This window comes from Ctenopharyngodon idella, chromosome 20, assembly GCF_019924925.1.
Source record: "Ctenopharyngodon idella isolate HZGC_01 chromosome 20, HZGC01, whole genome shotgun sequence".
Classification (NCBI taxonomy): Eukaryota; Metazoa; Chordata; class Actinopteri; order Cypriniformes; family Xenocyprididae; genus Ctenopharyngodon; species Ctenopharyngodon idella.
The window spans coordinates 32,830,334-32,843,420 of NC_067239.1; the positions used below are offsets into that span (position 1 = coordinate 32,830,334).

At 39.7% G+C, this 13,087-nt stretch overlaps 1 protein-coding gene across 7 annotated transcripts in view; it reads left to right on the forward strand.

Annotated features, from left to right (window-relative positions):
• The window catches only part of pak5 (p21 protein (Cdc42/Rac)-activated kinase 5), a 43,752-nt gene extending 32,712 nt beyond the window's left edge, over positions 1-11,040 (forward strand). For all 7 annotated transcript variants that reach the window (XM_051874251.1, XM_051874250.1, XM_051874255.1 and 4 more), the window contains 6 exons: positions 2,678-3,175; positions 4,461-4,594; positions 7,230-7,356; positions 7,623-7,748; positions 7,823-7,957; positions 10,111-11,040. In XM_051874251.1, coding sequence (XP_051730211.1) covers positions 2,678-3,175; positions 4,461-4,594; positions 7,230-7,356; positions 7,623-7,748; positions 7,823-7,957; positions 10,111-10,266 — 1,176 coding nt within the window. In that variant the 3' untranslated portion in view covers positions 10,267-11,040. The remainder of the gene's footprint in view (positions 1-2,677; positions 3,176-4,460; positions 4,595-7,229; positions 7,357-7,622; positions 7,749-7,822; positions 7,958-10,110) is intronic.
• The last annotated feature ends 2,047 nt before the right edge of the window (positions 11,041-13,087 follow it).

Genomic DNA, 13,087 nt, shown 5'->3' on the forward strand with positions numbered 1-13,087 from the left:
CAATGTTATTCAACTAAAACGTCTTTTTTTCCTCTCATGTTAAGTCATTTCTTAAATCATGGCAACGGATGTTGGTAGGTTTACGTATATCCCAGCCACTGCACTAGCCGTTATTTTTAATCAAAGGAGACGTAGGCGTGTTATCCAAGCATTTATGGCAAGGAAAGCAAATTCAGATTCTGCTGTAAAGCAACTCTACAGAAGACAATAGAGTCATTATTCAGAGCAGTTCAGCTCAAATATCTGATAGTGTCAGTGCAGTCAGATCAATAATATTACTGAATATTACATTTCATTTTAAACCAAACCTTGAGTCAAATGCGGCTTGTCTCCTTAGAGATCATTGCTGGACCGATTTTGGAATGAAAGGCTCCATAGAGATCAATTGTTTTGCTTAAACATCTTGTGGCAGCAAAAATGCATAATCATTAAGGAGCACTACATTTACATGCATTTATTCGGTACATGCTTTTACATTGCATTAATGCTCAGTTCACGCACTTCCCGTTCCCGTATAAATGCCGCATTGTTCCCAATGGAAGCTTCCCAGCGCTGTGTAGAATTAAAGATTGCAGTGGACGTTCTGCAGACACTGTCCGGTCCTCACCCGCAGGCTGTGTAGGGCGTATTATCTCCCGGGTCGCATCACTGCTCGGGCTGTGGCGCTCCGATGCTCCGCAGTGATGGATCTCGTGTCAGTTCTTAATCTACTCTCCCGTGAAAAGAGCGCGGCCGGCGGAGACACGGAATTACTCATGAGAGCGGCACAGGAATCAATTAATGGAACAGTAGCAATCTCCCAGATAACAGCGGCTCATCCCAGACCTTCATTTAAACGCGCTGGCTGCTCGAGCTCTGAACCGGGATGTGCTGTTGTCATTTTAATTCACAAATATTTCAGGATCACTGAAAAGACATCAGCGTGCTTAAGAAGTGCACTAGGCCGCGTCCTGGATAATTCCTCAAAGTATTGTGACATATATTGCAGAATTTGCAAGATTCATAAAAAAAAATGCATATTGTTTTGTATTTAGTCTTACCGTCACCATCATCAGATCAATCTCTGTCTGTATCACATCTGACGAGATGAAAGAACTTGACACTATTTTCACTGTATCAAAAAAACTATTTTATTTTGAAACAGCATGAATTAAATTCAGTACATCCAGCGTGTTTTTAAATATCCAATTTCATAATGTTAATGATGTATTGTCATTTTCTCTTATTTCACCAATGAGATTTTTGTGTGTAAATGTTTTATTGTCATGAAAATAATGTCACAGTGCCTAATGTTCCTCAGAAAGGCTCCATCTTCTTTATACAAAATATAATTTCATGTTAATTTCTCTTTGATTTCTGGGGTGAAATATGAGGCATATTCTTGGCAGGTTTTGTTCATTTACACAGGGTCGCATTAGAGAGCGATTCAGGGAAATTTCTACTGTATGTTCACTGTATTAAGTGTGAGATTTGCTGTACGATGTGATTGGGAGTGTTCAGCACATTCAGGCTGCGACTCCCATCAGTCTCGGCTCACCGACGTCATAATGAACCTCTTTCTTTCTCATTCACCTCGACTCGGTCACTTTCAGCGAGCCAAGCGCTTTGCTGGCGCTGTTGGGAACGGCAGGCCGTTAAAGGCCGACAGCTCGGGGACTTGGGAACTCGGGCACGCACGCGCTCATTGTGATGAACTGATGTTGTGGCACCTTCCTTTTCTGCAGGCCTTGCATAAAAGCCGCGGCGCGCTGTTCCACCACAGAATTCAATTTCACACTCCAGTTGGGTTGTTGATTACGCTGCCAAATTCAGATTAATGTGCATTTAACGAACATGGATCAGCCAGCGGTGCCGGTTGGGAAAGGGGGTCTCGGGACTTCTCCGGCCCATAAACACCCTCGCCGGGATGATTGATTAAACGAGTCCACCGGCGTAATTACACGCCGCCCGTCACCTCCGCCGCCAGCTTCCTCATCATGAGGCGGTTAGAAGACGATCCGTGTCGTGTCATCTTTTTGTGTTCTGGGCGTGGTGGGAATAATTCAATCTGCCGCCCACCGTGACCCTGCAGATCAGGGAACTTACTCTCTGACGTGGAGGACGAGAGCGCCGGAGAATCTCTCTAATGCGCTGCTTTATTAGTTGCAGTTTTTCACTTTATTCATGCTGAAAAGATCTCAGCTCTCCTTTTACTCAGTTGCATATATGTGTAATATATGCACTACCGTTCAAAATAATGAAGATGTTTTAATATTTTCTTCTGCTCACCAAGGCTGCGTTTATTTGATAAAAATACAGTAAAAAAAGTGTAATATTATTCCAGTGTAAATCAGCTGTTTTCTATGTGAATATATAGTAAAGTGTAATTTATTCCTGTGATCAAAGCTGAATTTTCAGCATCATTATTCCAGTCTTCAGTGTCACATGATCCTTCAGAAATCATTCTAATATGATGATTTGATGCTCAAGAAACATGTATGATTATTATCAATGTTGAAAACAGTCATATTTGTGTGGAAATGTAATACATTTAATTTTTCAGGATGTGTGACATTGAGCTCCAGTTTGAGGGGTGTTCCCTCAGTAGACAGCATCTCTGTGATAAATGAGGAGCGTGTTCTCCTGCTCTGTGCGTTTGCATTATTCACTGCTAACGTGTCTTGTTTGAATCGAACAGGGCGACTATGAGAGAGCGTCTCGAGACGGGAGTCCGCAGGTGCCGGGGGGCGAGGCGTACCCGCGCATGCCCCTCAAACTACCTCAGAGCCACGGCAAGCCCGCTTACCCGGCCAGTTTCCAGTACCCGCCGCCCTTCCACTACAAGCCGTCGCCGTACCACCACCCGCCATCCCAGCCCAGCCCTCCCTACACCCCGCAGGGGGCGCACTCGCAGCCCTCCTCGCCCTACATCCCGCCCGGCGCGTATCCCCCACCCAGCTGGGGCTCGTCCTCGGAGCAGCCGCCCTCCAGGGTTTCCCACGAGCAGTTCCGGGCGGCGCTGCAGCTGGTGGTGAACCCGGGCGACCCGCGCGAGTATCTGGACAACTTCCTGAAGATCGGAGAGGGATCCACGGGCATCGTGTGCATCGCCACCGAGAAGCACAGTGGGAAGCAGGTGGCCGTTAAGAAGATGGACCTGAGGAAACAGCAGCGACGAGAACTTCTGTTCAACGAGGTGAGCGCTGACCTGTTTTTCAGGTGTAAATTTGTGATTAATTTGCCTTAATTTATTTTCAAATGTTAAACCTTTGAGCTTTTATTTTGGCGTAGGAAAGTCGTCATGAATTGTGCCTTCTCTTTCTTCCCTATTGTACTGTATGTCGAGTGAAACGCTTCTCAAACAAGAACAAATGTAGGGCGGGGCTTGATTTTGTCCGTGGGGAATTGATTGGATGGTTGTGGTTTGCTATTGGTGGATCTCATGTGAGTGACAGGTTGCCCCGCCCTGCAAGAGGGAGGAGAAGATATTCTGATTCAAGATTACCAGAACATGAATTTAACACAATAATGATGATGTGCACAGATAAATCATTTATGATAAATTTTAAGATTCCTTAAAAAATCAAAATGGTCAATTTTGATTTCATGGTGACTTTAAAGCTTTAATTGACAACAGCTGGTTTTAAGCTCTTCTCTTTAGAATTGGTAAAGATGTTTAGCATGTGTTGCATTTCCCAAATGCACATTAAAAGTGACCGAAATGTGAATCGAGACCGGCGGATCATGAGCTGCTGACATGTAATTGAACACAGTGCATATATTTACTTATTTAAAGGGTTAGTTCACCCTAAAATAAAATTTCTGTCATTAATTACTCCCCCTCATGTCGTTCCACACCTGTAAGACCTTCGTTCATCTTCAGAACACAAATTAAGATATTTTTGATGAAATCTGAGAGGTTTGACTCGTCCATAGACAGCAATATAATCAACACTTTCAAGGTCCAGAAAGGTACTAAAGACATCGTTAAAACAGTCATGTGACTGCAGTGGTTCAACCTTAATGTTATGAAGAGACGAGAATACTTTTTGTGCTCAAAAACAAAACAAAAATAATGACTTTATTCAACAATCTCTTCTCTTCTGTGTCATTCTCATACAGTGTTTATGTCCAGCGCTTCCAGGTTCTACGTCAGAACGCTGACTCATTATTGGCTGAATTCGTCGTGCTGATCACGTGACCAGCTTTATCCAATACTGAGCTGGCGTTCGGACGTAAACATGGAAGCCTTCACTGTGTTACTGCGTCACCTGCGTAAGATAATGACAGGGAAGAGAAGAGATTGTTGAATAAAGTCCTTATTTTTGTTTTGTTTTTGCGCACAAAAAGTATTCTCGTCACGTTGGAACGACATGAGCGTGAGTAATTAATGACAGAAATTTATATTTTTGGGTGAACTAACCCTTTAAATAGCAGCTTTTGCAGTCGTTCACAATGTCCGTCTGCTTGTCTGTTCGCAGGTGGTCATCATGAGAGACTACCATCACGAGAACGTGGTTGACATGTATAACAGTTATCTGGTCGGTGATGAACTCTGGGTAGTGATGGAGTTCTTGGAGGGCGGAGCCTTGACTGACATCGTCACTCATACGAGGTAAGAGGAGCGTCTCGTCCAATCAGAACACTGATTCATTCATTCGATTTGAACCATCTGATCTTTTCCTTTGAGTCCATTGAGATTCAAATTCAGAAAGAGAAAATAATCAAGTGAGATAAAGTTTATTTGTGAAGGATTTAATGTATTGATTATATCACACTAGGCATCATCGTGTTGTTGATTGAGTTTCTGGCAGAAACAGCTATATCATGAGATGGTTTTGGTCTAATTAATAGTGAAGGTGTTTAACACATTTCACAGTCAGCTCTATTATTAAATCTAATATGTAATCGTAATGTTACACTTCTCAAAGACCGAGCGCTTTGAATGCAGTGTTATCTGCTGGAGACAATAGTCCAGTGATGATTTATTATTGTGAAAGTTTGTTTTAAACGCTGCTTCTGTCTCACGAAGCGTCGGCATAATTACAGTAATTGGCGTTGTTCGTCAGGTTGGTGTTGGACTGTAATTACACGCTTTCAGAGACACGCATGCCCTGTCGACACGACACGCTTCCATCCCCAACGGTCGCTTTATTTTGGTCCTGCTTGAGATGCTAATAGAGAGATGTGTGCTGTGACGCTGATCTGCTGCCTACATAGACAGCTCCCTTCTTAGGCTGCATCCTGAGCGACACGGGTCATGTGACACTCACAGTTTGATAAGGTTTAACTAGACTAAAAAATATTTTGAATAATATTTACATGCATGCATTTTATGGTGTTTGTATCCAAAGTGAGGAGCAAAAGCAATTTGTCAAAGAGCCACAAAAATATTCGTAATATACAATACTGGGTTTATTAGAGAACTAATATAATATAATATAGACGCGTGTCTCATGTATGATGATCGTGCTGCTGGTCTTTTACAGTAGATTATTAGCTGTACTGTTTTTTTCTGTTTAATCCTACTTATTGTTATTTTGTTTATTATTATCATTACTTGTTTTTTTTTTCATTATTATTTCATTACAACTTTACAATAAGGTCCCATTAGTAATGCATTAACTAACATTTACTAACAATTAGAAATATAGTACTTACCAGTACTATATTAGTATTTATATTACTATTTATAGTAAATATTATATTAATATTAATATTTACTATATTAATATTTATTACAGTATTTATCAATCTGAATTAAAATTACTTAAATAATTTGATTTTTAAAAATCAACTATTGACTGTTTGTTCATGTTAGCTCAAATCCATGAAATAATATTAATAGAAACAACTTTTGATTTTAACTATAATTGCATTTAATTGTATTTTAATGTATTAGTAAATGTTGAAATTAACAACAACTTAGATTAATAGATTCATGTAAATAATTCAATTTGATGTAAATAATATAATTAAATATAATTAATATAATATAAATAATATTGTGTAAAATAGTGTAATATAATATAAATTATTTAATTTAATTTAATATAAATGGTTTAATTTAAAATGCATAATGTTTACATTTAGCAGATGCTTTTATCCAAAGCAACTAAAAGAAGAACTAGATTTATTCATCTTTGTTAAAATTAGTTGGATTTTTATACAATTATTTAACTCTTCATTCTTAGTTCATGTCAGCTCAAATCCATGAAGTAATATTAACAGATAAGACTTTTAATTTTAATAAGATATTAGTAAATGTTGAAATTAACATTAGCTAAGATTAATAGATTATTCATGTTAACTAATGCAGTTATCTAATGTTAACTAGTGTTGCCGTTATTACTTCATCTTATTTTACTCTTTACCTACTGTTTATTTATATTTTAATTCTGATGTATTTGTTTCCTTTTTTAATGTAAAGCACTTTGAGTTACCATTGTGTATGAAATGTGCTGTATATTATGAACTTGCCTTGCCTATATTTAATGCGCACTCTAAGATTCTGACCAGGTTTACATTTCACTGCTGGTTTTATTCTGTATGTACAGTAAGTGTGTATAAATCTTGCATCTGGTTCTGGAGACAGAAGTGTCCTTCATGGAGCTCCCGTCGGAGTAATTACAAACACGTCCCGTCTGTGCTTTAGTGTTGAGGAGGAGCGAATGGCAGCGTGTTCAGCTCCAGTGCAGCCGCAGCCGCAGCCGCAGGCGAGACAGATGAGAGCGCAGTCGACAGCTGGGCCTCCGTTCACGCTCCGCAGACGCCAGAGTCCTGAATCACCCACCAGCCTTTGTTCTGCGCTAAAGCTGCGCGTTTGAGGCGTGCTGCTAATGACATGCGCTTCTGTTTCTGTGTGTGTGTGTGTGTGAGTGTGTGCGTGCGTGCGCGTGCGCGTGCACGTGAGTGTGAGTGTGAGTGTGTGTGTGTGTAGGCGGACAGTGATCAGGTTAGTTGCTCTGTGCCGCTGCTGAACCTGAATCTGTGATAATAGATGCTTCTGGTTTAGACAAGCTGAAATTACTCTTATTTACATTCACACAGTGAGACGAGATGAATTTGAGTGGAAATTCAAACAACTCAGTCATTAGTCTGTCATCACAGTCTGCTTTAAACCACACAGAACACCCTAGCAACCATGTTTATCTCAGGACAAACATCTGAGAAGCATGTCTTCATTGGATCTCGTCTCTGAGATGTTCAGGAGATGTTCTGATGAGAACGTGTGTGTGTTTCATTCACAGGATGAATGAGGAGCAGATCGCCACCGTTTGTCTGTCGGTGTTGAAGGCGCTGTCGTACCTCCACACGCAGGGCGTCATTCACCGAGACATCAAGAGCGACTCCATCCTGCTCACCAGCGACGGACGCGTGCGTTACCTCCTTCATATCATATCATATAACACATGACATGCAGTTGTGTGATGTAACTGTTTGTGTAGTTACACACATACATGTGTTTATTGTGAGGACAGAAAAGTGATGAGGGCTAATTAGCAACTTCACTAGTTCCAAGTAATTAAATCGTGTCTCCCACCTTGTAATTAGTCGAGAGAACATGACAAATGAAGGGGTGATTAGCGGTTAATCAGCTTTGCGTTGTGTCCTATACGTCCCGTTGCTGTTTCTCTCCGCAGATCAAGCTCTCTGATTTCGGCTTCTGTGCTCAAGTGTCCAAAGAGGTTCCCAAGAGGAAGTCTCTGGTGGGAACGCCGTACTGGATGGCACCAGAGGTCATCTCCAGGTTACCCTACGGCACTGAGGTACGCCGTCCTTCATAACCAGTGACCCGTGTTTGATAGACGGCTCTGCTGAAGCTGCTGTCCTGTGTGTGCAGGTGGACATCTGGTCTCTGGGCATCATGGTGATCGAAATGGTGGACGGAGAACCTCCGTACTTCAACGAACCTCCGCTGCAGGCCATGAGACGCATACGAGACAACCTGCCGCCGCGGCTCAAAGAGTCTCATAAGGTGCGTTTCTGTTGGTCACATGAGCGCAAATATCATGATCTTAATGTTTAGAATATCTTAACTATTTCCCTGCCAATTACGGAATTTTCCAGCGATCCATGTTTTCACTGTTATACTGTAGGGGGCACTATTACACATCTTTTGAAATAGTACAGAATCTCCGGATCAAAACACAGGCAAAGAAGAAGCAGAAACAAGCGATTGCTGACGCTCATGTCAATTATTAACACGACCATCAAACATTCAACAGCATTTAAATAAAAACTGCCTAACGTTACTGAATGAAATGTTGAACTTTCCGACTTTTAAACTCCAATTAGAAATTCCAGACTAAGAATTTCTGACTAGGAAACGCTGACTAGGGAATTAACGTTACTGAATGAAATGTTGAACTCCTGAAGAGGAAACGACTGTGAAGCTTTGAGTTGTTGATGGACTCGATCTACTCCATCTGTGTTTTGATCATCATTCTGAATCCCATCCTGATGAAGACTTGAACAAAAAGCTGAGAAAATTGTGTTTTGTCAAAAATGTTGCTTTTTTAAATGAAAATTTCCCACATTCAAGTGTTGATAAAAAAATAATGCATGAAACTAGATTAAAACGTTTTTTGTTGTTGTTTAAAGCAGAGGCTCTGTTCTTTCTTTTGATATATTACATGTTCAGATATTCATACAACAGAATATTCTGCAGGCCATGAAAGTTTTGTGAAAAATCTCTCCGCCATATTTAAAGTTTATGGCTCCGACTCAGACCTGGAAACTCTGACTAGGAATATCTGACTTGGAAACTCCTACTTGAAATTCCCGCCTAGGAATTTTTCGACTTGGAATTTCCGACTAGGAATTTTCCGACTTGGAATTTCCAACTAGAAATTGAAGACTAGGAATTTCCAACTTGGAAACTGAACTAGAAATACCCGACAAAGAATTTCTAACTAGGAAACGCTGACTATGAATTTCCAACTTTTAAACTCCAATTAGAAATTCCTAAGATTTTCTAACTATGAATTTCCAACTATGAATTTCCGACTTGGAAACTCAGACTAGAAATTCCCGACTAAGAATTTCTGACTAGGAAACGCTGACTAGGAATTAGCATTACTGAATGAAATGTTGAACTCATGAAGAGGAAACGACTGTGAGGTGTTGATGGACTCGATCTACTCCATCTGTGTTTCGATCATCGTTCTGAATCCCATCCGGACGAAGACTTTGACAAAAACACGATTTTCTCAGCTTCAAAATGTTGCTTTTTTTAATGAAACTTACCCACATTCAAGTGTTGATAAAAAAAGAATGCATGAAGCTAGAATAAAACGTTTTTTTGTTGTTGTTTAAGCAGAGGATCTATTCTTTCTTTTGATATATTACATGTTCAGATATTCATACAACAAAATATTCTGCGGGCCATGAAAATTTTCTGAAAAATCTTTCAGCTCATATGTATTTAGATTTTTTTGGTTGCACCTCCTCTTCTGTTGGTAGAGCACCTCTTTTTAACATTTGAAAAATCTCTCCTCCATATTTAAAAGTTTATGACTCCGACTCAGACCTGAAAACTCCGACTAGGAATTTCCGACTAGGAATTTTTTTCAACTTGGAATTTCCTACTAGGAATTTTTTTCAACTTGTAATTTCCTACTAGGAATTTTCCAACTTGGAATTTCCAACTAGAAATTGACGACTAGGAATTTTCAACTAGGAAACTCCAACTTGGAATGTAGTAGAAGTTTTTAGAAAATGATAAAAAATGCTGCTGTTGGCTGGAGACTTTTTAAAAAAACATTGGTGGGGAAAGAGTTAATGTGGCATTTTTCACATAAGAGTTAATAGTCGCATTTGGCAAATTAGAGCCGGTCGATAATATAGTTGCATTTTGTTATGATATAAACAATCAAGTAGTCGAGATTTGCTATATATCATATATCGCTTTGAGTGTCTTTATGTATGCGGATAACTTTATAGTAGGATGTACTATAAACACTGTGTTTACATGGACAGTAAAACAGATATCAGCTCATTATGATCATCTGATTCAGTTCAGATCAATAAACTTATGATGCAGATATAAACATGACATCAGTTCTGCTCTGAATCAGCAGCTGCTCCATCTAATGCTTCCCGTCATCTGTCATGTGTGCTTTGGTTCAGGTGTCGTCGGTCCTGCGAGCCTTTCTGGACCTGATGCTGGTGCGCGAGCCGTCCCAGCGTGCATCAGCGCAGGAGCTCCTGCAGCACCCGTTCCTGAAGCTGTCTGGACCGCCGTCCTGCATCGTTCCTCTGATGCGGCACTACCGGCACCGCTGAAGCACCGCTGGAGCCACGCAAGCGCTTTCATTATTACCAGAACAGCAGGGCGGTGGCATCTCGGGCCGCTGGCGTTTGGTTTGATCCCGCGCTGGATCCGTGCGGCGATACAGTAGAGTCTCTTAACCAACAAGCGTCTTTTTCACTGTCGTCTTCTCACGCTAACTATTTTAGAGCAATTGTAAGTTTTACTTGTACAGTTTTGATAAACAGCAGTATTTTTGTTGTGATGTTATCATGGTGAACTGGGCAGTATTACATAGAACTTGAGAGTTTCTGCAAAATAATATTAATAATAATGATGAGAATAATAAAAAACTTTCCTACTGTTTATATTTAATTTTTTTGAAGATGGTCATTTAAACTCCCTGTTGCAGACAGATGAATCTGAATATATTTATTTATTCTACATTTGTAGATACTGCCGCCCGTCATGCCAGAGTTTTCTACGCTGTATTGATTTCTGATTTCTCAGTAGTGTGGCCTTTTTCATTCTCATCGTTGGACGACAACCCGTCTGATCGTGTTTAAATCACCGACACTTCATTCATCCGACCTCTAGCAATATTAACGTGTTTGGCACAATAATCAATCACGCGTGTTTTCTAGTCTCCGTCTCACCCGTGTCTCATTGGTCACTGTGATCTGTAAATATGAACGTGTGTTTCTGGCATCACCTGTAGAAATATACAGATCCAGCTGTCATGTTGCTTTTGTACAGTGATCTTGCATGTGTGTCACGAAAAGCTGCTTTCAATAAAAAACACAAATATGTCTGTGTGCCATCATGTGCTTTCATCTGTATTACGAGGATGTTTTTGGTTTTAGGCCCTTATAAACACACACAGAGTCTTCTTCCTTCATTTTCTCCACGGAACTTTTCATAAATAAGGAGAACTGATGATACGCTGTGAATGACAATCGCATCAGAAATTACTATATAATATACTCTACTGACATTCCAATCTAGATTAATAAACATTAAAACAGTGTATGAAGTTCATTGCAGCTTGAATTATATCTGGAGCTCTTGTTTAAGACATGATTCTGAGCCGCAGTGAACGCAGATTTATGGGACTTTTATCTTTTTTGTCGCGCTCTATAGAGCTTTCAGTGGCCGGAGTCACAAAAATCAGGTCTTCGGCTACGTTCTAAAAGTGTAATTGGTGAAAAATCCTTTTGTTCTCAAATATTTTTAAGAATATAATGACAGTAATGTACTGTACTACAACAAATTAAAGTACTTAGAAATTTTAATAAATTTATAGGAGAATTTACTTGCTGGAAACCATTGATGTGAGATAAAGGACAAGAAACAAAACAGCCTACTTTTCAAGAGTCAAAAGTATATTAGCTCAAACATAAAATAAAAAATAATAATAAATATGAGTAATATATGTTCACATGTGGCTGTGGCGTATGAGCCTTGAAACGCTGAAGTCAGAAGTCTGGTCGTGTTCAACACGATCTCACGAGAAACTTAAGCAGATCGTATGAATTAATGCTGCATTCAGAATTGCTGTCAGAATTATCGTGAATACGAGTTTCCTAGTCAGAATTTCCTAGTCTGAGTTCCAGAACAAAGCACTTGAACGGAACGAGCTCATATGCTGCCTTCAAATGTAATTAGAAATGTCCTACTTCCCGCTTCTGAAGTCCTGATTACGAGCTTGTTCTGTTCAAGGGCTTTCTTGTCTGACAGAATAGGAATCATGGAGGACAACAGGATTAATCTTGCCTATTTATTGGGAAAATCTTATTAAAGCCAAAATGTATTGAAGATAATTAGTTTTAAATAAAATGTAGTGTCCCATTCGTTGACAACCATATAAACATTCACTGCATCAGCTTTCTGATAATTCTGGAATTTCGGTCAAATACATGCTATTTTTGCTTTGTATAAAACATACGATATGCTTCAAATGATTGTTCATATATGTCAATGTGCACTACTTTAACAATACAAGGTGATGAAGCTGTTTTGAAAAAAACTAATACAGAATAGCAGTCACAGCAGCAATCGTTCTCCCCTTCATCATTTTTAAAGTTTATGGTTTGGACTCAGACCTGGAAACTCAGACTAGGAATTTCCAACTAGGAAACTCCAACATGGAATTCCCATCTAGGAATTTTCCGACTTGGAATTGCAGAGTTGGAATTTCCAACTAAAAAACTCTGACTAGGAATTTTCCGACTTGGAATTCCAAACTAGGAAACTCCAACTAGAAATTCCAGACTAACAGTTTCTGACTAGGATTTTCTGACTTGGAATTCCCACCTAGGAATCTTCGACTAGAAATTCCAGACTAAGAATTTCTGACTAGGAAACGCTGACTAGGAATTTCCAACTAGGAATTCCCAACTAGGAAACTTTGACTAGAAATTCTCAACTATGAATTTCTGACTAGGAATTTCCAACTTGGAATTTCCAACTAGGAATTTCCAACTTGGAATTTCCAACTAGGAATTTCCGACTTTGGAATTCCCAACTAGGAAACTCAGACTAGGTATCTCCGACTAGGAAACTCATATTTTTCGATATTTCCAATTGCACATGAAGGTAGCAAAAGCCACCAATTCTTCAAAAAACAAAAGTTATGAGCTGCCATGAGATTTTGTTGTCATGAACCACCGGTTACATCACGTGCCACTTCAAATCAGAGCGTGTTATCTGTAAAACTATAGTTTTTATGACATTTTCTAAGACGCTGTCATGTGATTTTTGAAACATGCAATGAAAAATATGAAAAATACACACCTCCTGTAACCTCTAATAATTCAAGCTATCGTCTGATGCATCAAACTGCACCAATCTGTTCTC